The following is a 24,755-nucleotide window of genomic DNA, read 5'->3' as shown; positions in this document are numbered from 1 at the left end:
CAAGGAAACCAGTTGTTTTCTGACTGAGATATTTCCTTCTACGGTGAATCTGGAGAGATCGGAATTGAATCATGCGAAAAGTGGAATATTTGACAACTTAAACAGATAAGCAATTAATTACTATTCCGATAAACAGCAAGCGAATGAAGTTAAAGAAGGGTAGAAAATACACAGGTAAAAAAGTGACATCTTAACCAGGTGAAAATTAGCCAATGACATCTGAGAAACATCCAAAAAGCAAACTTTATCTTAATTTAGGCAATTGGTCGGTAATTTTGGGCCTACTTGAAAATAACCGCTGGTCTTTAAGCGTGAGTCCAGCATTGGAACAGTATCGGTCGAGTAAGGTAAATTAATCAACTACCTTCGCTTTCAACCAATATTGACACAATTTGAACACACATGTACTTGACTTAATGTTTAAATATGTGGTCAATATATTGGATGACTCTCATGTTCAGGAAATTTAATGGAGCTACGTCACTATTTGTTTATCCTGGAAAATGTAGCCTCACTTTGTAAAGTTTCTCATTTTGCAATCAGCGCCACTGAGTTCTTTCGATTATATGACCTCTGCGTTAATTTCAAAATCGACATTTTTACGAGGGACCGGTGTTTGCTCAGAGCACAACAAAAGGGCAACTATATGTCACTCTTTTAAAATCAATTTATCATCCAGCATTCGAGACCTGGGCAGCATGATTTTTGTCTTCGTTCAGCCGCAACGAAGTGTCCCTTGGTATTTTCCAACGTTTATCATTGCATAGAAATATTACAGCTTGTTGCACATGGCTTGCGTGTCGTCTGTTGCAATCAAGATTGACAGAAAGTGCGTGAGGTATGACAACACGAAGGCGAACATAGCTCTTTATTGTTCACTGAGCTCTGAACGATTTGACGTACGTTCATGTTTGCACCACTCGTGTCAGAAGATTTTGCTTAGATGAAATAAACAGTATTTCAGTGTATAGAACTGTGTTGTTCTCTTGACTCATAGCGTTTAGCATTCAATATTGGAAATATAAAATTATGTATTTAAAATTTAATTATATCTTCAATTTCCACACCAACAAGTTATTGATTGAACAGTTGAACTAGATATGAAATCTGGCTTCTTCATTTTTGTAATGTAGCAAATGCAATCAAAAAGGAATTATGACTTTTGATTTGAGGTTACTGTCAACAAGATCTGGTCAAGTTTTCAAACTTTCGTTTCATTTGCTCCTTATTTAGAGAAAACATTGAAATTAAATTTGCTGGAAAAAAAGAAACTTTTAAAACTTTTCTTTTATACTTCATAAGCTTTTTAGCGATATATAGTTTTCCATGGTTTCTTTGAAAGTAGGGCGCGTAAAACGATTTTCCAAATGTTTTTCCAAAATTTTCCTTGTTTTCTTACATTTCGATGTTTACTGCGCATTTTGTTGCATATTTGTCGTCTTTACATGAAGATCGACCACAGTACAACCTAAGTTTAATTTTTTTTAACGCTAAGCTATCTTTGCGTGATAATGGACTCATTGTCTTCATGAACTTTTCATTTTCTAGCGGGTGTGATTTACATGACAATTACATTACGTGAAAATTGGAATTTCATCACAAGATCGATACCAGTAGAACGAAAGCTTCCTCCTTTAAACGGTAAGCTATCTGTGCGCGATAATCAACTTTTCATGAACTAATATGGAAAACTGATCAGCAGTTTACTCCGCAGTGAGTCTATTTCGGTTTTGCACGTCACACTTTATAATTTCAAATCGACCATATTTCGAATTCGTTCCCTATACTATTCTTTATAACATGTTCAACTCTCCTAACTTAACACCGAGTCACACAACGCGTGACGCTCTCATGAATTAATCGTTTGCCTTTTCTCGAGACGTGAGCTTGGGCCGCCTCTGCTGACATCAGTAAAGGACATTCTGCATAATAAATATGTCTTAAAAAAGGATTGACTTTAGTTTTCGATCACGTGATTGTGGAACCCGGCATCAGTTTCTCAAATTAAACAATGCTTTACAATCTTAACTAATGAGGTTGAAATCCTTAACGGTTTGAAGAAAGCCATTTGACGGCGGGGATATGAAGCATCCGTTCAACGGAAAAGTACGCTTATACTATGTATGCAATAACATTGAAAGTTTTAATTCAATAATATAGAAAGATTTTGTTCCTCTGAGAAAATTAAAACATCTCTCCTCGTGAGCGCGCAGTGTCATGACTTATCTTCTTATGCGAGACTCTGGCGCTTAAACAGACAGAAAAAAAAAAAGATTTGTGATCTTATGCCCGTCTATCGCGTCCTATTTTGGTCAAAATTTTCAACAGTTAGTGGTCATATGATAAACTGCTTATTGACTGAGTTTGGTTGGGCCGGACGGGAAAATATTTGGCTCTCGGTCATGAAGCAAGGACCTCGCTGCGCTCCTACCACTCAATCAATAAGTACACAGTATCATTCGGTTTTGTAAATGACACTTTTACCACTCATGCTGTAATTGAACATGAAAAATGAAAAATGTTATTCTATTTTTAATGGGGAACGTCAAGCTTAAGTGTTGAGTCTTTGAAAAGTTTGATTTACATCACAAGATTGATCACGGTACAACCTAAGTTCTTTTCTTTAAACGGTAACCTATCATTGCCTATCAGTGCCTATCAGTGACTATATTTCGGTTTAGCACGTCACACTTTTCTGACTAATGATGGATTTTAGCGTCCAAAAATGAAACATCTTACTCTGTTTAACCAAAACGTCAGGTTTCAGTGTTCACCCCTTTTGGAACGATTGGATTTGCTTGACGAGATCGATGAGATCGAGAGTACAACTAAAGCTTCTGTCTCGTTGCACCCATGAACTTTTCATTTTCATGTGGGTGTGATTCATAAATTAATGGTTTGTTTTTTCACGAGACGCGAGCCTGATGTCAGCCTCTGCTGAAATCAGTAACGAACATTCCGCGTCTAACTGTTGAAAATTTCAACCTAAATGGGACGCGATAGACAGGCACACCGTCGGGCACACAAAAATATGCAATTGAAACTTTTCCTTTTTGTTTCGATTAGCCCAGAGGGGAGATGGGAATAATCTAAACACACGTGATCTGGATACCTAGAACACTGTGACAGCGGAAGTTCGGAAGGTTGGGAAAAGTGGTTCCTTATTTTTTGTTTCGTTTCGCCTCTTGCTGACAGATTTATTCGATGACAAGAATCGTGATTGACAGTAATTCAATAGATTGATTTAAAAGCGTTAGATTATTATGTTTCAAGTCAGTTTTTCAGCAGAATCGAAGTGAGGAAGAAGTTATTTTGTTATCGTTTTTCTGTCTCTAAATCCGCTTACCTGGAGAATCTGCTAACCCGTAGAGTGAGACTGTTGTAACGACCCGCCACAGAGGTAAGTTTATACTGAAGTTTTTGAATTTAGTTACAAGATAAAGACTTGATTTGCATTTGTTCTAATTGCGAATTATAAATGTATTTCTTTTAGATCGAATAATTATTAAAGCTTGGCTTGATATTATAGCGTTTGTGGTGGTCATTTGATCTAACCAGTTCCGAGTAAGGAGACATTTTTGTTGTTTCATTTTGAAAGCATCAGCCACATTGTCAACATCTTGGTAAGTGCGATTGAAAATCTTTTCTAATCACTCAGTTTTTATCAGCTTTAGTTATTTAGTAACTGTATCGAGGTTAGGCTCTTTGCTGCTTTCTTGATTTTTCTGTTTGCTATTTGTCACGTTTCGAGTGTTAACCCTTCGTTAGAGCGGTTGATGGCGCGATTGAATCGTCACCACAGTGAAATAAATTGGTTCAACGGCGACTTTTTCAAATCTCTGTGGCTTCATACCGTATAATTTATCTGCATTAACTAAGGTTATTGAATATCGTTCAATTTGAGAAGTTGATGATCACAAAACTAAATTCAAACCACTATTTATGGTGTGGACTGTCCAACGCTGATATCATAGGAAATCCGTAGTGCTTCATTACGTGGTTTTCCAGTGGCTATGATCTGCATTAGCTATTAACTTGATTTTGTTTTAGGAGTATTTAACGATCGATTCAGAGATCGCAGTAGATTCGAATTGAATTTCCGTTCTACATGTACACAAGCGTTTCATGGTCGAGATACCATTCTCTTAAATTTTTGGATACTAGCGGCGGGTTCCACAGTACATAATTTTCTAAACGCCGTAATCTGTTTTTTTGTCTGTTCATGCGCCAGAGTCTCGCATAAGAAGATAAGTCATAACGCTGCGCGCTCACGAAGAGAGATGTTTTGATTCAGAGAAACTGAAACTTTCTTAAATTCACTGTTATTACATACATATTATAAGCGTACTTTTCCGTTGATCGGATGCTTCATATCCTTACCGTAAAATTGCTTTCTTCAAACCGTAAGGGTTTTATGCAATATATTCTAGCCTCATTAACTAAGATTTTTCAGCAGTGTTTAGTTTGAAAAACTGACGGTTTCCACAATCACGTGATCAAAAACTAAACTCAATCCTACATCAAGGCATATTCATAATGCAGAATGTTCGTTATTGATTTCAGTAGAGGCTGACATCAGGCTCACCTTTCGAGAAAAAACAAACCATTAATTTATGAATCACACCCATAAGAAAATGAAAAGTTCATGAGTTCAATGAGTCAATTTTCACGCACGGATAGCTTACTGTTTAAAGACAGAAGCTTTAGTTATACTCTCGATCTTATCGATCTCGTCAAGCAAATCCAATCGTTCCAAAAGGGGTGAACACTGAAGCCTGTCGTTTTGGTTAAACAGAGTAAAATGTTTCATTTTTGGACGCTAAAATCCACCATTAGTCAGAAAAGTGTGACGTGCTAAACAGAAATACAGTCACTCAGTTTTTTCAGCAATTCTGGCTTCGATCATGCAAATCACCTCCGCTGGAAATGAAAAGTTCACGAAGACAAGGAGTCGATTGTCACGCAATGATAGGTTGCCGTTTAAAGAAAAAAACTTAGGTTGTACCGTGATCAATCTTGTGATGTAAATCAAACTTTTCAAAGACTCAACACTTAAGCTTGACGTTCCCCATTAAAAATAGAATAACTCTTTTCATTTTTCATTTTTAATTACATCATGAGTGATTAAAGTGTGACGTACAAAACCGAATGATACTGCGTACTTATTGATTGAGTGGTAGGAGCGCAGCGAGGTCCTTGCTTCATGACCGAAAGCCAAAAATTTTCCCGTCCGGCCCAACCAAAATCAGTCAATAGGCAGTTTATCATATGACCACTAACTGTTGAAAATGTCGACCTAAATAGGACGCGATAGACGGGCATACGAGCACAAATCTTTTCTTTTTTCTGTCTGTTTAAGCGCCAGAGTCTCTCATAAAAAGATAAGCAATAGCATTGCGCGTTCACGAGGAGAGATGTTTTAATTTTCTCAGAGGAACTAAAACTCTCTTAAATTCAATGTTATTGCATACGTGGTAAATATAGAGAATCGTTGGCCAGGCTAAAAAAATCGAAAATTCTGATAATTTGCCTGGAAAATACTTTTTGGGAGATATATTCAAAAAAATTATTTTAAAGTTTGAAAAATCAAATGTGTCCGAGGAAATGGGGAAAAACGAAAATACGGGTTTCTACCTTATTAATTATGCAAAAAATACAGTAAAATTGACCAACTTTAGTGTGCGAGTACTGAAGGAGGATGTTTGGTAAGAAATCGGGGGTGTTTTTACTTCAAAGCATAATTAATTTGATTTTTATTTGTGGCATTTTAAGGAGCTTTGGTTTAATTTAAAAATTCACATGATTTTTTAACAAAGTGCTGTCAAACGCTTGTTGCAAAAAGCGAAAAATCGAGCAACTTCAAGCCTTCAAAACGCGTCTTGGTATGTGTGACATCATGTCAAACTACATGCTCGCACGGTCGCATGGTCGTACGACCGTACGACCGTACGACCGTACGACCGTACGACCGTACGACCGTACGACCGTACGACCGTACGACCGTACGACCGTACGACCGTACGACCGTACGACCGTACGACCGTACGACCGTACGACCGTACGACCGTACGACCGTACGACCGTACGACCGTACGACCGTACGACCGTACGACCATGCGACTGTGCGACCGTACGACCGTACGACCGCACAAGGTGCTACTTTTAACATGCGTGGTCAACTGTACCGCGGGCACGCCAACGCCACGACTTTGTCCAGTACTCCAGTGGTCAGTGCACTGGGCTACGAGTTGGACGACCCGGGTTCTAGTCCTGGCCGGGCAAGGTGTTGTGCCCTTGAGACGTGCGGGGAAAAAAATGCGAGTTCCGCTTTTAGGCTTGGCTAAATCTATATATTAGCGTTTAATTCGTTTTTTAAGCCAATGAGTTTTTTGTTTCATTTCTCGTAACTGTCTCGACGAAAAGCAAAATGTTTCAATTGCGTGACAATTGTCAAGTTGGATCAAAGGTGAAGTTGCCGAGTAAAGCGGACACAATCCTTTTTTCGTCAAAACTCCATTCTAAAGCATCCAGTCCTATATATCTCGTTTTATATTACTTGTATAAATTATTTTATGAGTCTATATCGAACAACATCCAGCCGGCCTGATCCTGTCTGACTGCCAAGTGCGGTTCGAAGGGGACTTTTTCATTTCCAGTTTGCGCCTTTAATACGGGGACCGGGGAGCTATGGGGTTGAGTGGGCTGTAGCCCCACCAAGAACAATTTGTTATTATCATTGTTATTTATTTTAATCTTTGTATTAAAAATTTGACAAATTTTTCCTTGGATTGAAACGCGTTTCCGGTGATTTCAGAAGCTCTAGATTTCAAAATTTGCGGGGGGAGCATACCCTAGGACACCCTGTCAGCAGTCTTTCTGTACTAAGAAAGGCGTACTAAGAAACAGACAAAAGGAGGCCCTCCTCGGAGGGGAGGCCCCAGGGCCCTCATAGATAATTATAAGTTGGTGCCAATGAGCTCACACTACGTGGGAACTGCAATAGCTCCTCCGATCCAAAATATGCTCCACGGCCCCCGTTTTATATCAACGTTCATATAAAACTAAATTTTTTGAAGCAGCCTTTTGCCATTTGCCTTTTAAACTGTACTGCAAGAGCAGCATCTACAAGGTCTTCGAGCAGAGCGACGTAAGATGTCTTTTTTTCTATGATCAACCCCAGGTGGTAATGCAAGATTGAAACTCTCGCAAAGGAGTTTTAAGACTGCGAGTTTGAGATTTTTGAGTGTGTTATTCTCGACCATGGGACAGATGTTGTACTGTTGGTAATGAATAGGGTGAGTTACATTTAACTGCTCAAAAATAGACTCCTTAACATTTGACAAATAAAATTCTTCCTCCATAGCAACGAGATCTTGCTAAGTTACAGCTTGTGCGCAGGGGACTGTCTGCTGTTTCACTTTTGCTGCCATTCTGGAAAAAAATGAAGCCCCCCCCCCCAAGGAGAGAAGCAAAGCTACAGAATGACATCGTTTTCTGTTTATGCCCTATGAAAAACCTTGCACGTGTTTACCTTTAAGAAAAAGACCGTGATTGCATCATAGAGAATTATCGCCCGGACTACAACACGGTATAATTGCTACCGTGACATAAGTCCTTTTTATCAAGTTTCATGACAGAAATGTGGCCATTTTTCCGAAAAAGATAAGAGTAAATAGCATAAAAATAGTTGGGCTGTTATCTTGAGGTGAAAAACTTCACAGCAGAAGCTTGCGGTGTTGCGTGGTTTTTATTAATCACATAACTTTTTCCAAGATATCCAAGATATTTCAAAAGGAATATTATCGCAGTTGCAGAAAACGTAACTATTCAACTAAGAATGATGTCGATAATAAACCACTAGTCAACAAAAATGGTGAACTATACAGCGGCCCTTATCTATAGTTAGGTGTAGGTAGCGCTGTTGAAATAGCGAGTCGACAATAACAGTCTTCTGCAATTCAAATTAACAGAAAATTTCGTATCTACGCATCAATTTACAGCCCTCTTCAGCAATGTCTGCGGATTTTCTATTCTATAATTTCATATCACTTCCATATCAAAGAGTTTTTTAACCATCTTTAACTATCTTGTTTACTTTGTAGCTCTCAAGTACGATTTCTACAACTGATTTGCATCATGCAAATTCTTGACCTTCGCCACAGTGCGTTGCAAACTCTTTTATTTTGCTGGCACTTTTCTGAATTACCCAGATGTTTTATTTCATATTATTTTCATATAAGGACCAAACTTTGTGCCAGCATGTAGTTTGATATGATTTCTCAAATGCCAAGATGCTTTTTGAAGGCTTGAAGTTGCTCGATTTTTCGCTTTTTGCAACAAGCGTTTGACAGCACTTTGTTAAAAAATCATGTGAATTTTAAAATTGAACCAAAGCTCCTTAAAATGCCACAAATAAAAATCAAATTAATTATACTTTGAAGTAAAAACACTCTCGATTTCTTACCAAACATCCTCCTTCAGTACTCGCACACTAAAGTTGGTCAATTTTACTGTATTTTTTGCATAATTAATTAGGTAAAAACCCAAATTTTCGTTTTTCCCCATTTTCCCGGACACATTTGATTTTTCAAACTTCGAAATTTTTTTTTGAACATATCTCCCTAAAAGGGTTTTCCAGGCAAATAATCAGAATTTTCGATTTTTTTCGCCTGGCCAGCGATTCATGATATTTACAGTCATGGGCTCTTAAGCATTGTTTAATTTGAGAAACTGATGTCGGGTTTCCACAATCACGTGATCGAAAACTTAAATCAATCCTATATTAAGACATATTTATCATGCAGAATGTCCTTTACTGATGTCAGCAGAGGCGGTCCAAGCTCACGTCTCGAGAAAAAGCAAACGATTAATTCATGAGAGCGTCACGCGTTGTGTGACTCGCTGTTAAGTTTGGAGAGTTGAACACGTCAGAAAGAATAGTATGGTCGATTTGAAGTTATAAAAGTGTGACGTGCAAAACCGAAATCGATTCACTGCGGAGTAAACTGCTGATCAGTTTTCCATATTAGTTCATGAAAAGTTGATTATTGCGCACAGATAGCTTACCGTTTAAAGGAAGAAGCTTTCGTTCTACTGGTATCGATCTTGTGATGAAATTTCAATTTTGGAAAGGGATGGACACAGAAGCCTGACGTTTCCTGTTAAAAAAGAATGAAATAAGTTTTTTTGACATGTTCAATTCCATCATTGGTTATAAAAGTGTGACGTACAAAACTTGTTCTGTCACACGTGTCACGTGTCACGCGTCTAGCGTCACAAACACAGTTAAGCATTGTACTTCATCGTAAGGTATTAGGGTGTGGAGTTTTCCATGTGATTGTCGGGGATTGTAATTGTCGTGCTCGCCGGTGAAAACGCTTTCTCGTTTCACCACGAAATTTACTTTGAATAAATCTGGTTACACTGCTGATGAAGGACCTAAGTCTCGTTTGTTATGGGGAGCAAGCTAGTGGATCAGGGTCCGAAGGATCAGAACAAAACCGAAATTCATTCGTTTGAATTGGAACACTTAAATCTTCTGAGTAAATGCTGATTCACTCTTCATATCTCCCTCTCATTAATTCTCCCTTAGTATTCGAATTCCGTTTTGAATTTTCGACAGTCGCATGAAAACTGGGAAGTTTAACTCTCACCATCTTCTGCAAGATTAGAGGTACATTTCTAATTTTAACATTTTGTGAAATGAGAATCATTAGTTCACGTCTCCTACATAATGAATCACTTTAGGGAAAAAAAGACATACCATTTTGATCTTTTTCTCGATCGTCTCTGATAATTGATCAGTTGCTATTCTCAGTGGTTTTGTTGAATACTTTGGATCACAGTTTTAATTTTTTCAAATCAAATATTGGCGGTAACAGTGTTTGATTGAGGGTCTTAAGAAGGTTAACCGTGAGCCATAAAACGCCCAAAAAATTTAACTGTTAAGCGTAAAAATTGTGTAATTTTAACTGTTAGTCGTGAACAAAATTAAACTCAAAAAAAATTTCTGGTAACAACTCATGCATGGAATGATGTTAACCATTAGTCGTAAAATAGGCAAAATTTTAACCGTTAGCCGTAAAAGCCATCACCCCATTAAGACCCTCGTTCTACTACAGTGAGCCCATAATTCTCAAAAGCGACTTGTTTGGCTTTGACCGTGTAGCCATGGAAAATGAATTTCCCCGAATTTGGAGAAATCAGGTAATAGGGACCTTAAGCAAACCACGACGGCGACGGCAACGAGGACATGGAAAAACAAAAGATCTAATTGGCAGAACAATAGCTTAGCACGTGCGTTTGAAAACTTTGTACATTTCTTTGCCGTCCTATGCAAAACAACAACGTGAAATCACCACAACTTGCGTCGTCTGCGAACCGAAACCGAGACGGCAAATTATTTTAATTTCCATTTGGAACTCAACGCTTCTCTTATCACGTTATGCTGAAGTAGAGGTGTGGTGCCGTATGAGACGGTAAACACATGCGGCCATTTTTTAAATTTAATTAAAGGCAGAATTTATTTTTTTTAATCGAAGTCTTCCTGGGCGTTGCCATCGTGACTGCTTAAGGTCCCTGATGTTGACGTCAATACTAAATTAAACGGGAAGCAAGCTTGTCAAGCTTGCAATAGCTCATTGTTTGTTACTTTTCGATAAGAAGGAAGAACCTAAGCCATATTGAATTTTTATCATTCAAATAATCGCTCATTCCAATGGCAATTTTCTTGAAATTGCCCGAGGAAAAGAGAAAACAAAATATCCGTGCCTTGCAGATACGCGGATCCCACAACGTAACTGTCGTCCAGTCTATTTCTTCCACTTCTCGCCTGTTCCCAAAAGAAATATGTTGAACTATTGATTATGACTATTACTTTTCTACTGAAAAGTCAAGCAAAGTCAAGCTACTCTCTCTGATGTCATTTACTTGTTGCCATATTTCAGTCTCTGGATTAACGCCTTCAAATGGAAGACCAATGATGTAGTTTTTTTCGAGCAAGTTACCCGAGCCACTCCGACCGTTTTTTTTTTTTTTTAGTCTTTTCCCCCCTCCCCCGCCCCCTACCACCTACTCTTCACTCCCTACCCCCACCCCTCTCCTTATTTTTGACTGTCGACCGCCCCCTTGGTATAAATTTTTCCTCTCCCCAGCCTTCCGCTGCCATTAAAATCAAAGATGGCGGCCATAATATTCGTTATGAAATTACTTAGCATTTGCTAGCCTAAATTACGCCTGCTCTGCAGGTTAGGTTCTGCGGTACATATTTTTCTTAAGGCCGTAATCTGTTTCTTTGTCTGTTAAAACGCCAGAGTCTCACATAAGAAGACAAGTCATGACGCTGCGCGCTCACCAAGAGAGATGTTTTAATTTTCTCAGAGAAACTGAAACTTTCTTAAATTCACTGTTTTTACATACACAGTATAAGCGTCTTTTCCGTTGAACGGATGCTTCATATCTCCACCGTTAAATGGCTTTCTTCAAACCTTTATGGTTTTATACAATATATTTCAACCTCATTAGCTAAGATTGTTCAGCATTGTTTAATTTTAGAAACCGATGGTTTCTACAATCACGTGGCCAAAAACTAAAATGAATCCTATATCAAGACATATTTATAATGCGGACTGTCCTTTACTACTGTCAGAGGATATTCGCGGTGTTACAGTTCGTGGTTTTCCGGTGTCCATAATTTTCTTTAGTAATTCACGTGACCTTGTTCGCTTTTTGTGAAAGTACTAAGGTCTCGCATAAGAAGAGAGGTCAGTCTATGACCGCGTGCTCACGAAGGAAGATGTCATAGTTCTCTGTGAGGAACCGGAGGAAGTGTAACTGATCACTGCGCTTACTTTTCAGATGTAATTAGTTTACGAAGCCCAGCCGTTAAATTAGTTGAGAAGTATTGTGAGGCTTTCAAATGAGCTCCAACAACATTCCCTTTGAAATCTAAATATTTTGTCATTGCGATTTCACAAACTCATAATTAAATCCTTTTATAAATGTGGGAGAAGGGAGATTGCAATCTTTTTACTTCCATCACGTCATCAGGTTACTGGTAAAATGACAACCAAAACATTTCTCTATCTCTTATACGGTCAAAAACGTGCAGAACAGTATCATATGGTTTTAAAGTTAGTCAAGATGTTTTTAGGGGAAAAGTGCAAAATGTTTTTGTCGTTTCACTTTCAGAAGTATCAGCTGCGACATTGATAATTTTGTATTGTTTTGTTAGAATAACTTTACCGTAACTTAAGCTTTAACTTTACGGTTACTTGAGGTATAAGTAACCTTTTAATTCCAAAGGCAATTGCTAATTACTAATTTGTCCTGTCCTTTCCTGATACTATTAAGTCATGGCATGTTGTGCGAAGATTGGCACCAGAGTGAAATGAATTCGTCGCAAAGCTTTGTGGCCTCACAAATTGTTTATCATTCTCATCAGCTAAGAATAGATTCGTTTTCAGTGACATTAATCTGATAAGTGAGCTCGTTACTTGGTAATAGCTTGCGACAACAATATTTTGCTACAACTCATGGAATAATGTTATCTGTCAGCCGTTAAATGGCCAAACTTTTAGCCGTTAGCCGTAAAAGCCATCACCCCATTGAGACCCTCCTTCCATTACAGTGAGCCCATCGTTCTCAAATGCGACTTGTTTGGCTTTGACCGTGTAAACTTGGAAAAAGAAATTTTCCGAATCTCGAGAAATCACGTAATGTTGATATCAATACTAAATTAAACGGGAAGCAAGCTTGTCAAGCTTGCAATTCTTTGTTATTTTTCGAAGACAAGGGAGAACCTTAGTCATATATAATTTTCATCTTTCACATAATCGCTCGGTGCTAGTGCCCTCTAGTTGCAAGTTTCTCGCAATTGTCTGAGGAAAAGAGGAAACAAAAATGTTAAATCAGCGCGAATTGCCGTTGGGAGTTTTCAGGAGAGTGCATACGGGATGCGGGGATCCTACAACGTAACTGTAGTTCAGTCCATTTCCCCCACCTCTCTCCCCTCCTCAAAAGAAATATGAATAACTATTTGCAATAACTATTGATTATTACTGAGAGTCAAGCTACCTCACTCTCTCTGTAATGTAATTTTCTTGTTGCCATATTTCAGTAACTGGATGAACGCCTTCAAAGGTAACACCAGTGATGTGGTTAATTTCGAGCAGATTACAGATCCACTGCGTCCTTTTCTTTTTTAATTTTTTATTATTTTTTATTAGTATTATTATAATAGTTACTATTTTTGTCTTCGATGCAAATCACACCCGCAAGAAAATGAAAAGTTTATGAGCACAATGGGTGAATTTCCACCCATAAGAAGCTTATTGTTTAAAGACAGAAGCTTTAGTTGTACTCTCGATCTGATCGATCTCGTGTTGCAAATCCAACCGGTCCAAAAGAGATGAATACTGAAGCCTGACGTTTCCCGTTAAACAGAGCAAGATGTTTCATTTTTGGATGCTCAAATCCATCATCGGTTAGAAAGTGTGACGTGCCAAACCGAAATACAGTCACTTAGTTTTTCTTTTTCAGTATTTTTGGCTTCGATCACGCAAATCACACCCGCTAGAAAAATGAAAAGTTCACCGTGACCGTGACCGTGACAGTGTCTTCGGAAAACAAGGAGTCGATTGTCGCGCAAAGATAGCTTACCCTCTTAAGAGAGAAACAAGTTTCACCGAATGTGATCCGTTGATGTGTTCCAGTTGTACTTATCCACGCGTCTTCTTCACTTATTATTTTTTGTTTTAATTCGATATTATGAATTCTAACACTTTCAGCTTTATACAAAAAGTTTCCAGCCCGTTTTGGTAACTTCATATATGGGTTCCTGTTTGTAGTGACTTATCGTGAATCCAGAGTCATTCTGTTAACTTTTGTTATTAAAATAACGTTTCCCTTATAACAGGAGAGGATGGCAATGGAAATCTAACGACAGAAGCCATGATAGCTTTCATGAACATCGCCTTTCTAGTTGCCCTGTTCCTGCTCAATTCAGATCGCATTCAGAAAGCCATTGAGATATGCAGCGAATGTTTGATTTTGCTAAATAACACCGATCAAAACAGCAAAGACCAATTTAAAACACTACTGCTACAATTTTACAGCGCCTTCAATTTACTTCTTTTCAAGGCTTATCGTCGTATCTCTGACTACATAAGTGCGGAAAGATACGGAAGGAAACTGCTTGTCTTATACAGCGAGTCTGGTGACTTAGAAAGAGAAGGAGATATAAGCTTAGCTCTTGCAGAGATTGTTGAGAGTCAAAACAGGTTTACAGATGCCAGACAACTTTACGTAAAAGCAGTTAATAGCAAGAGATTAACTGGTGAACAAATTGGCGAAGCAAGCGCCTGCGCAAGATTCGGAATTATGCTTCATAAACTTGGCGAGAACCTAAAAGCGAAGGAGCATGTTGAGAGAGCCCTTGCCATAGCAACCGAAATTGGCGACAAAGAAGGAGAAGCTTCCTGTTGCGAAAACCTAGGAACGTTGCTTCAGTTACTCGGGGAATGCGACAAGGCTAAACAGTATTTCAAAAAAGCGCTTCTCATCAGAACTGAAATTGGCGACAGAAAAGGAGAGGCAACTGACTATGGAAACCTAGGAACTGTGTTTCACTCTCTCGGGCAATACGAAAAGGCTATAGAGAATCTCCGAAAAGCGCTTGTCATAAAATCTGAAATTGGCGACAGAAAAGGAGAGGCATCATGCTATGGAAACCTGGGAACTGTGTTTCACTCGCTCGGGCAATGCGACAAGGCTATAGAGTATCTCCAAAAAGCGCTCGTCATCAGAACTGAAATTGGCGACAGAAGAGGAGAAGCATTTTGTTATGGAAACTTAGGAACTGTGTTTCAGTCGCTCGGGCAATACGACAAGGCTAAAGAGTATCTCCAAAAAGCACTTGTCATCAGAACTAAAATTGGCGACAGGGAAGGAGAGGCAACTGACTACAGAAACCTAGGAACTGTGTTTCATTCTCTCGGGCAATATGACAAGACCAAAGAGTATCTCCAAAAAGCGCTTGTCATCACAACTGAAATTGGCGACAGAAGAGGAGAAGCATCATGTTATGGAAACCTAGGAAATGTGTTTCAGTCGCTCGGGCAATATGACTTGGCTAAGGAGTATCTCCAAGAAGCCCTCGCCATCAGAAGTGAAATTGGCGACATAAGAGGAAAAGCATCATGTTATGGAAACCTAGGAACTGTGTTTCAGTCGCTCGGGCAATACGACAAGGCTAAAGAGTATCTCCAAAAAGCGCTTGTCATCAGAACTGAAATTGGCGACAGAAGAGGAGAAGCATCATGTTATGGAAACCTGGGAATTGTATTTCAGTCGCTCGGGCATTATGACATGGCTAACGAGTATCTCCAAAAAGCGCTCGTCACCAGAGCTAAAATTGGCGACAGGGAAGGAGAAGCAACTGACTACGGAAATCTTGGTACTGTGTTTCAGTCGCTCGGGCAATACGACAAGGCTAAAGAGTATCTCCAAGAAGCCCTCGCCATCAGAACTGAAATTGGCGACAGAAGAGGAGAAGCATCATGTTATGGAAACCTAGCAACTGTGTTTCAGTCGCTCGGGCAATACGACAAGGCTAAAGAGTATCTCCAAAAAGCGCTTGTCATCACAACTGAAATTGGCGACAGAAGAGGAAAAGCATCATGTTATGGAAACCTAGGAAATGTGTTTCAGTCGCTCGGGCAATACGACAAGGCTAAAGAGTATCTTCAAGAAGCCCTCGCCATCAGAACTGAAATTGGCGACAGAAGAGGAAAAGCATCATGTTATGGAAACCTAGGAACTGTATTTCAGTCGCTCGGGCAATACGACAAGGCTAAAGAGTATCTCCAAAAAGCGCTTGTCATCACAACTGAAATTGGCGACAGAAGAGGAGAAGCATCATGTTATGGAAACCTAGGAATTGTATTTCAGTCGCTCGGGCATTATGACATGGCTAACGAGTATCTCCAAAAAGCGCTCGTCACCAGAGCTAAAATTGGCGACAGGGAAGGAGAAGCAACTGACTACGGAAATCTTGGTACTGTGTTTCAGTCGCTCGGGCAATACGACAAGGCTAAAGAGTATCTTCAAGAAGCCCTCGCCATCAGAACTGAAATTGGCGACAGAGAAGGAGAGGCAACTGACTACGGAAACCTAGGAACTGTGTTTCAGTCGCTCGGGCAATACGACAAGGCTAAAGAGTATCTCCAAAAAGCGCTTGTCATCACAACTGAAATTGGCGACAGAAGAGGAAAAGCATCATGTTATGGAAACCTAGGAACTGTATTTCAGTCGCTCGGGCAATACGACAAGGCTAAAGAGTATCTCCAAAAAGCCCTCGCCATCAGAACTGAAATTGGCGACAGAAGAGGAGAAGCATCATGTTATGGAAACCTAGGAACTGTGTTTCAGTCGCTCAGGCAATACGACAAGGCTAAAGAGTATCTCCAAAAAGCGCTTGTCATCACAACTGAAATTGGCGACAGAAGAGGAGAAGCATCATGTAATGGAAACCTAGGAACTGTGTTTCAGTCGCTCGGGCAATACGACATGGCTAACGAGTATCTCCAAAAAGCGCTTGTCATCAGAACTAAAATTGGCGACAGAGAAGGAGAGGCAACTGACTACGGAAACCTAGGAACTGTGTTTCAGTCGCTCGGGCAATACGACAAGGCTAAGGAGTATCTCCAAGAAGCCCTCGCCATCAGAACTGAAATTGGCGACATAAGAGGAAAAGCATCATGTTATGGAAACCTAGGAACTGTGTTTCAGTCGCTCGGGCAATACGACAAGGCTAAAGAGTATCTCCAAAAAGCGCTTGTCATCAGAACTGAAATTGGCGACAGAAGAGGAGAAGCATCATGTTATGGAAACCTAGGAACTGTGTTTCAGTCGCTCGGGCAATACGACAAGGCTAAAGAGCATCTCCACAAAGCGCTCGTTATCAGAACTGAAATTGGTGATAAGGAAGGGGAGGCAGCAGATCTTGCAAACCTTGGAGTTGTGTCTAGAACTGTTGGAGATTATGAAGCTTCGGAAGTATGCTTGGAGAAAGCTTTATCCATATCTAGAGATATTGGAGACAGAAGAAAAGAGTTCCAAATCCTTCAAGAGCACGCTATTTTGTATTTATTTCAAAATAAACTCAAAGACTCCCTTTTGTGTCTTCACCTGTGCATTGAAAAGTATGAGGAGCTGAGATCTTTCTTGGGCGCCAGTGATCAGTTCAGAACATCATTTCTGGAGGACTCAGGAACATTTACCCACAAGCTGCTTTCTAAGTTGCTTTGTGCCACCGGAAATTCTCGGGATGCTCTTTACGTTGAGGAGTTGGTTCGAGCCAGAGGCCTATCATACTTGATGACAGAGAAGTACTCGGTTGAAACGCACATCTCTGCTAATCCACAATCTTGGTTTGGCATTGAAGACATCTCTAGAAAGGAAGACAACTGTACTTGTCTGTACATTTCTTATTTTCAAAATGATTTGCATTTGTGGATCTTGAAAACAAGTGGAGTCCTTCACTTTAAAAGAATATCTGTGGAAGAGAATCTAGTTCAGGCTGGGTTGCCCAAAGATTTGCCTTTAAGTAAATTTTTGGCAGATTGTTTGCAACCTCTCTCCCTCGGGCAAAAGAGCTCAGCAAGATTGCGACTCGTGGAGGAACACGAGGACAAGAACGAAGGAGTCATTTCAAGTCTATCTTTGTGTTACAAAATGTTTATTGCCCCCGTTTATGATTTGCTTGAGGAGCCTGAAGTCATAATCGTCCCTGACCGCTGTTTGTACCAAGTTCCGTTTGCTGCTCTCCGTGAAAAGGAGGGGGCCCAATACCTGTCGGAGACTCATAGGATCCGTGTCATTCCTTCTTTGACAACACTCAAGATCATTCAAGATAGTCCAGAGGATTATCACAGCAACACTGGTGCCTTGATTATAGGCAATCCCAAGGTTGATGGGCTGCAACCATTGCCAGGTGCAAGAAAGGAAGCGGAGATGATCGGACGACTGGTGGGTGTTCCGCCTCTACTAGAAGAGGAAGCAACAAAGCAGGCGGTACTTGAGCGGATAAGTTCAGTGAGCCTGATACATTTTGCTGCCCATTGTAACGCCGAGAGGGGAGAAATTGCCCTCTCTCCCATTCCTGCTCCTAACGGTCGAAACGCTATCCTACCACAGGAAGCTTACATGTTGACGATGGCTGATGTCTCACGAGTAAAAATCAGAGCTAAACTGGTGGTGCTTAGCTGCTCTCACAGTGGAAGTGGACAGATGAGAGCCGAGGAAGTTATAGGAATTGCCCGCGCGTTCTTAGGATCCGGTGCTCGCTCTGTGTTGGTTGCGCTATGGACCATTTCAGACTCAGCAACAGAGCAGCTGATGAGTCGGTTCTACAAACACCTTGTTGAAGGAGAAAGTGCCGGTGAATCCCTTCATCAGGCCATGAAGTGGATGAGAAAAAACGGCTTTACCAAAGTGTCTGAGTGGGCTTCGTTTACGCTGATTGGAGATGATGTGAGGCTCGAGTTTGGCAAGCAGAGGTAAGACTCGGTGAGGACAGGTATTTCATAAATTAAAGTTAAATTAGATGTGAAGGTGGCTTTGACTTACTGGTCGCTGACTGTCGGCGGTGATCCTTTGTCACCTTGAAAATCAAAGTTGGTTTTATACCCTTTTTTTTGTTTCTTTCAAAAAATAACAATTTATTCTTCCTGTTGGGTGTAAAATATAGAATCTCGAAAGGGCCTCTCTGCCAATCAGATGCAAGTGTACATTTGCCTACGTATTACGCCTGGTAGAACTGTATTTTCTTTATTTAAGAAATGTTGATAAAGTTATTTATAATTGTTTTTTTTTACGTTTGTTACAGGAAAGAAGATGAGAATAGCTCGAAGGAAACAGACCTTAGAGACTTTTCGACGGATAACCAAATATAATAAGTAGAGAAAATACTCTATCCGTTATTTTATTGTGTAATTAAGGAAAGGGCAACCTCAAATTAAGGACATTAATTTCAATTTTTTACATTCTCTTTTCCGATCTTCTCAGAAGGAGGTATTGGTTACGTATCCGAGAATATTTTTTCTGCACAAAAATTGTCTTATCCGGCCGATATAATTAGCACGAAACATTATTGACTTAGGGCTCTTAAGCAAAGTGAAATCAGCAAAGTTAAAACAGTAGTTTAAGCATCAAAAACGAACCAGTTAAGTCTTACAGGGTTTTCTTACAAAGCCTTTTGTTATAGGTTTCGTTAACAGAATCCTAAATTTTTTTATTTAAAATCTTTACGAAAAGCTTTTCTTTTGGTCAGTTCCAGTTCTACTTCTGAGTGCTTAAAAGATTGGAAAAAAAATTCATGGATTTCCAAATAGAACCATCGAAAAAGCTTTCAAGGTCAAAAACTTAATCAGTATCAAGTGGAAAAATTACGGCAGCAATATTTTGAAACTGGTTCAACAAGTCACTTAGGCATTGTAATGTTTGAGTTAAAGTATGTTTGCATAGTGATTTAATTGTTTTTAATTCAGATCATTGTCAAAATGTTGTTCAGGGAATCAAAATATTCTTGTTTTTTAGCACACTTTATACAATTTTTGGCAAAGTTTCTAAAGGGATTATGTAGTAATTTCAAAGACGCTAAAATAAAAGACGGCTTGAGAGAAATCTTAGAAAATATCGTGAGCGTTTGTTTTAACCAGGTTACAGAGTAAAACAGATAGCACTGTTGTTCACTGTTAAGGCGGCAAGGTGGTGGGATAAATGATGCAAGTGGTAGGAGTGTCTGCATGCGGTCCACGCATGTGCGCATGAGGAATTCTCATTCCTACCCCAACCTACACGTCCCACCCCCCTCCCTCCTCCACTTCGCTCTGCTTCAAAAAGGAAATTAAAGAGATGAATTCTTCCTGCGTTTGTTTGGAAACCTTTCCGTGAGCTATGTTTCAAACCACCGACCCCTTCGTATCGTGTACGGTCAATACGGAAGACAGTTCTCAGAATCCTGATTAACCGACCTCGCGATGTTGAGTCATTGGGTGCTATAGAGACTAATCTTTACATAGAAGTAAAACATCAAATAAAAGAACCATTGAAGGTGCGTTGGCCCTGTACGAGAAAATTAAGATTTAGCAAAATTTAGAAGTCATTTTGAAATTTTGTAAGCGACCAGCTTTTGTTTCTGTTGTGGTAGAAAAAGTTTTTAAAACATTTGACAATAATTTCATGGGGCTCACCTCGCCGCATCGTCGGCAATTTTCGTCAGTCAGAGTCAAGACAGGCCAAGCTAAGTGACATTGCCCTCCCGTAAAATAACTTTCCAAAGAATAAATGTGGCGAGCGTGAGCAAATGCAAATTTTTTCATTACTGTGATAAAAGGACAATGACGTACTTTATTAGATATTTACGTTATCAAACTGTTGATTCTGACAGGGTGAGCCTAACTTTTCTGTCGAGGTCGACGTGACTTCAAATTAAAAGCGTTTTTTGACGGAACAAACTGAGAAGGTAAAAACTTTTATTTATCTCCCACGCGTTTGGTGGGAGATAAATGCAGGGAGGGGGAGGGTGGTCCATTTCACCCCCGGAAAAAAACAAAACAGAAACCAGTTTGTCTTTTTGAGTTTTGGGGTAGACCCTTGAAACCGGCAAAGTTTCATTGGAATCAGTGAGATGGCACGTAGCAAGACTGCCTGGTGCTCTCGTGGACACACTCTTAATCATCAAATCACCAAAGGCTAGTAGCAACATCCATGTTGATGTGCAAAGCAGCCTCAGGCATGACAGAATTTATCTTGCTTTATTTGATAGAATAGCCAAACAGAATTAGATATTTTACTTATAAATCAAGTTGAAGGAGTTCTTTTCTGTGGATAAATAAAGTTATCAATCAGTCATTCAATCGGCTGCTCGCTACCACCCTCCCGACCCCCCTTATGTCGTACTGAAGTGCCCCAGTATACCTTTTGTTAAAGAAAAATTCACATTTCTCTTCACTTGCACACAATTGAACTTTCTTGTGCCTATCAAGAAATTAAAATTTTGAAGATAAAATAGTATTTGATAGGTAACAGGTGTAACAGATGATGTCGTTCCCTAGTCTCGTACCCACTGTGTAACTGATATAAAGGCTTGGCCGGCCGCACAAGGCCTGGGTACGAGACAAGTTGCCTTCCTGGACGGTCGCACCAAGTTCCGTCGCCTCGAAACATGGTTGCGTCACCTCAAACTTTAAGTTACGTTACCCCCAACTTGAAGTTCCTCAGTAATCGGGCAAAAATATCCGCTCGCGCAAGTTCCTAACTTAGAGCGGCTCCATCTTTGATTATAATTAAACTGAACACTTTGATTTTAATTAGAAAAAACTGATTCTTTCATCACTCGCTCCAATCCTTCTGGAGCGCTGTAATCTTAAAAAGGATAATTCTTCGATCACCGATGCAAATAAAAGCTCGATAATCAAATAACAATAGATGTTATTTAGCACAGTCTAATAAGGGGGAATGTTTAGCTTGTACAGTGGATAGTTGTACCAATTTGTAATACTATCGTTGTTTTTCTCTGTTTCATGCAATGGAGTACTGTCGTCAGCATACAGCTTCACAGGCATTTTGGTACCATAATAGACGTTGTCTTGGAGCACGTGATGTTGAGAAAGATCGCCATTGGTCAGCCAGATACATATGTAATTAGTGGGGTCGCTTACTCCAAGGATCTCAAATACATTAGCGGAGTAAGTGATGTTCCAATCTATTCCAATATCATGGGGCTCGTAATAATAGATACCACTTGTGAGATGACCAGGATTGGTTCGTTGCACGATGTGATTTCTGTAGATGACAACGTTCTTCAAACCATTAAAGAGACATGGATTGATTGTTCTGTGAGTATACAAAAAAATACCTGTGTCGTCGAGGTAATTACGGGCAACCAATAGATTTTTTCCATTTCGAGCTTTAATGCCCCCTGAATAATCCGCTGGCCAGCCTCTGACGTAATTACTTACAACTTCCATCATATTGAAGCCTTTGAGGTACATCACGTGGTCTCGGAAACGACCTGTGTTTGGGCTTCCGTTGAAGATATTTTTCACGATTCTCATCCTTTCGTCGCACGCTTCATAACAACAACTTTGAAAGAAGCCTTGATCAGATTCCAGATTGTAATGAGTCATAAGGAATTCTAATTTTTGTTTTTGATCTCGCCAGTACCATGCTGGCTCAACTTTGGTGGCTAACCAGCCTATCTTGCCTAAATCCAGCCCACATATGTTTTCTCTCACCTCTACACCCACAGTGAAGGTAAATTTTGAAGCAACTCCATACGCATTAGAATCGCGCAAAAAGATGTTTCTGTACACATTACTGTTTCTAAGGTCCATCATTTCCAACTGCTCCCTCTCAGCGTTTCTCGGAGTTGGCCTTCCGGATGAAAAGAATACACAGCTGTTTATGGTAACGTTACTCATAGCTGTTGGTCCAGGGACTTCTCGATTGACTCCACCGTCAAAATTCACACGAATTCCGTCGAAGTACACATTATTCAATGAAACCGATTTCACTGGTGAAGCATTGTAAACTTGAAAAACATAAGGAGTTGAGGACTTGATAACTGCGATACCGCTCTGTGTTCCGTGAAGTTCCACCGGGCCAGGGATGGCGATATTACTGCTTACTAGGTATTCACCTCGAGGGAAGAATACCTTATTATTTTTGGAACTTGCAGCGTGATTAACGATGGCCTGAATGGCAGACGTGTCGTCCGAGATTCCATCCCCAACAGCAGCAGTTAAGAATCTGCCAGGATGCTTCACGTTTGTCATTCCAGCGGGTATGTTCTCTGGTTCCGACGCTAAATAGTTTGGACGTAGTAGAAAAAACTCTCCATCATCGACTTCACTCGATTTCTGTTTGATAACGTATTGCCGCTCTCCCTCGCGTCCAAAAAATGTGTTCTGTGCCGTGCTTTCTCTACCAAATGCCTTTCGGGCACAACTTATCCCCATCCTTAAACAAAACAAATCAACATTGCATTAGGATTCATCGTTTGGCCAAACAAAGCAATTACCATATCTTACGCATCAACCGAACTCGGGTAAACCCCAGGATTTTTCACGAAAACAAGAGATTCGCACGGGAACCAACGGGCGTACAAATACTTTGCCGATGTTTCACTCGCCCTGAATTTAATGAAAAGGAAACAACTCTGATAACAAAAAGAGTACCGGTGAGTTAAATAGTTGCATGGAAGTTGCTAGCAAAAACAACAAAACTTTGGATCTAGCTTTCACTTGCATGTTCCAGGTTCCATAAACGGCAAATGATTTAGAGAAACCTTTAGTTACACGCCTGAAGCATTTTCTAAGAAATCGAGTGATTAAACTCTTCGGATAATCAGATTCGGAGCTGGGAAAAATTTTGGCAAAAATTGCAATGACGTGACATATTCGTTGATTTCACAATTTTCAACAAGATTTTGGCATGCCATTGCCTTTGGCAGAAATTTATGCGCAAACCGTTTTTGGTAAGCTTAAGTACATTGAATAGCCAGCTTTAAAAATCATCGGGCAGATGTGTGATAAGACGAAACAATAGCACAAACAATAACTTTTGCGCGGCCTTTGTTTTTTAGCAGGGTAATTTAGCATTATCAACTGAGTTGTTACGTAAATTGGCCACCGTAAAGAGTTTAAAAGCTGACGTTTCGAGCGTAAGCCCTTCGTCAGAGGGATTGGAGGAACTGTGGATTGTGTATGGGTTTAAAAAATGTTTGTGCAGAAAATGGAGCTACGCTATATTAGTGGGAATGTGGTGACGGGAAAACAACTTTTCAAAAAATTAGTTAAATGAAAAGCGCTAGTTGATACCGCGGGGATTAAGAGTGCCGATTCGAAAGATAAATTTGCACGAAGGGCTAACGCTCGAAATATCAGCTTTTAAACTCTTTACGGTGGCCAATTTACGTTCTCAAGTCAATTGATAATACGTAATTACCCTGTTACACTCTCCCACCGACGTAGCACACATCAGTTCTTTAGAAACTTACCCCCTTTATTCCTTTGTCTCTTAACCCAGCCCTGATAAGTTAATGAGCTATGCCATTATTCCCCGAGGGAAGTGGCACAAAATCACGACCAATTAAAACCATCTCGTGTACGCCTCGCTGCTTCTATTACAGATCTAGAATTTTTTCGCTACTGCAAGTAAATGTCTCGAGAACAATAGGCATTTTGCATGCGCGATGGAATGCTTTCCATTTTAAATCACATCATTTCTATTGACACTCACCCAAGCTCGAAGATCACACTCACAAACAAAACCACTTCTGGTCCTCTCATCATGTGAAAGTGCTCGACAAAAGACAAACACTTTTCAGTGTTCCTAACAACACGACTTTAGACTCGTTACTTAAACTGCAAACGCGTAAGCTTGGCCTGATGGTCACTTCAAAGAGGTCTTCAAATGCAGAACAGAACAGGAACATTCCATGCTGTGATATATCTCACTGGCATGTGCAACATCTAATAGTAATGTATCGTTTCCCCAGTGTTACACAGGCAAAGCGTACTTGGATCGGTCGCAGTAAAACGGGGAGAATTAACTCGATAAAAATCGTCTCGCGAACTGAATAGGTACTCGATTTATGATAATTACGTGAATCGTTTCAATTAAGACTCTTTTGAGAAACAATAGTACTTGGCAGGTATTGAAGACAGGGACAATCCTGGATTTCTCCTGGG

At 39.9% G+C, this 24,755-nt stretch overlaps 2 protein-coding genes across 3 annotated transcripts; one reads left to right on the top strand and one right to left on the bottom strand.

Annotated features, from left to right (window-relative positions):
• Positions 1-3,198: 3,198 nt before the first annotated feature.
• Positions 3,199-19,505, top strand: LOC131775840 (tetratricopeptide repeat protein 28-like). 2 transcript variants are annotated; one of them, XM_066162791.1, is made up of 4 exons: positions 3,199-3,400; positions 3,494-3,623; positions 13,916-18,557; positions 18,887-19,505. In XM_066162791.1, the coding sequence occupies exons 3-4, from the start codon at positions 13,951-13,953 to the stop codon at positions 18,951-18,953; spliced, it is 4,674 nt and encodes a 1,557-aa protein (XP_066018888.1). In that variant the 5' UTR covers positions 3,199-3,400; positions 3,494-3,623; positions 13,916-13,950; the 3' UTR covers positions 18,954-19,505. The 2 variants fall into 2 exon arrangements, with proteins under 2 accessions (XP_066018888.1, XP_066018889.1); XM_066162792.1 differs by having other exon boundaries at positions 13,916-18,567.
• A 2,001-nt stretch (positions 19,506-21,506) lies between these two features.
• On the bottom strand, positions 21,507-24,353 carry LOC136278905 (uncharacterized). The gene is made up of 2 exons (XM_066162082.1): positions 24,304-24,353; positions 21,507-23,022 (listed from the first exon to the last, which is right to left on the bottom strand). Exons 1-2 carry the CDS (start codon positions 24,351-24,353, stop codon positions 21,507-21,509), a joined length of 1,566 nt encoding a protein of 521 aa, XP_066018179.1.
• Positions 24,354-24,755: the final 402 nt, after the last annotated feature.

Source organism: Pocillopora verrucosa, chromosome 2 (genome assembly GCF_036669915.1).
Source record: "Pocillopora verrucosa isolate sample1 chromosome 2, ASM3666991v2, whole genome shotgun sequence".
NCBI classification, from domain to species: domain Eukaryota; kingdom Metazoa; phylum Cnidaria; class Anthozoa; order Scleractinia; family Pocilloporidae; genus Pocillopora; species Pocillopora verrucosa.
This window is presented reverse-complemented; position numbering and strand designations above follow the sequence as displayed.

Excerpts from the sequence above, each read along its gene's own strand:
- LOC131775840 (XM_066162791.1), top strand. The coding sequence starts at position 13,951 with ATGATAGCTTTCATGAACATCGCCTTTCTAGTTGCCCTGTTCCTGCTC. Across the intron at positions 18,558-18,886 it reads CTCGAGTTTGGCAAGCAGAG|GAAAGAAGATGAGAATAGCT; the intron begins GTAAGACTCGGT and ends CGTTTGTTACAG.
- LOC136278905 (XM_066162082.1), bottom strand. The coding sequence starts at position 24,353 with ATGAGAGGACCAGAAGTGGTTTTGTTTGTGAGTGTGATCTTCGAGCTT. Across the intron at positions 23,023-24,303 it reads AGTGTGATCTTCGAGCTTGG|GATGGGGATAAGTTGTGCCC; the intron begins GTGAGTGTCAAT and ends GTTTTGTTTAAG.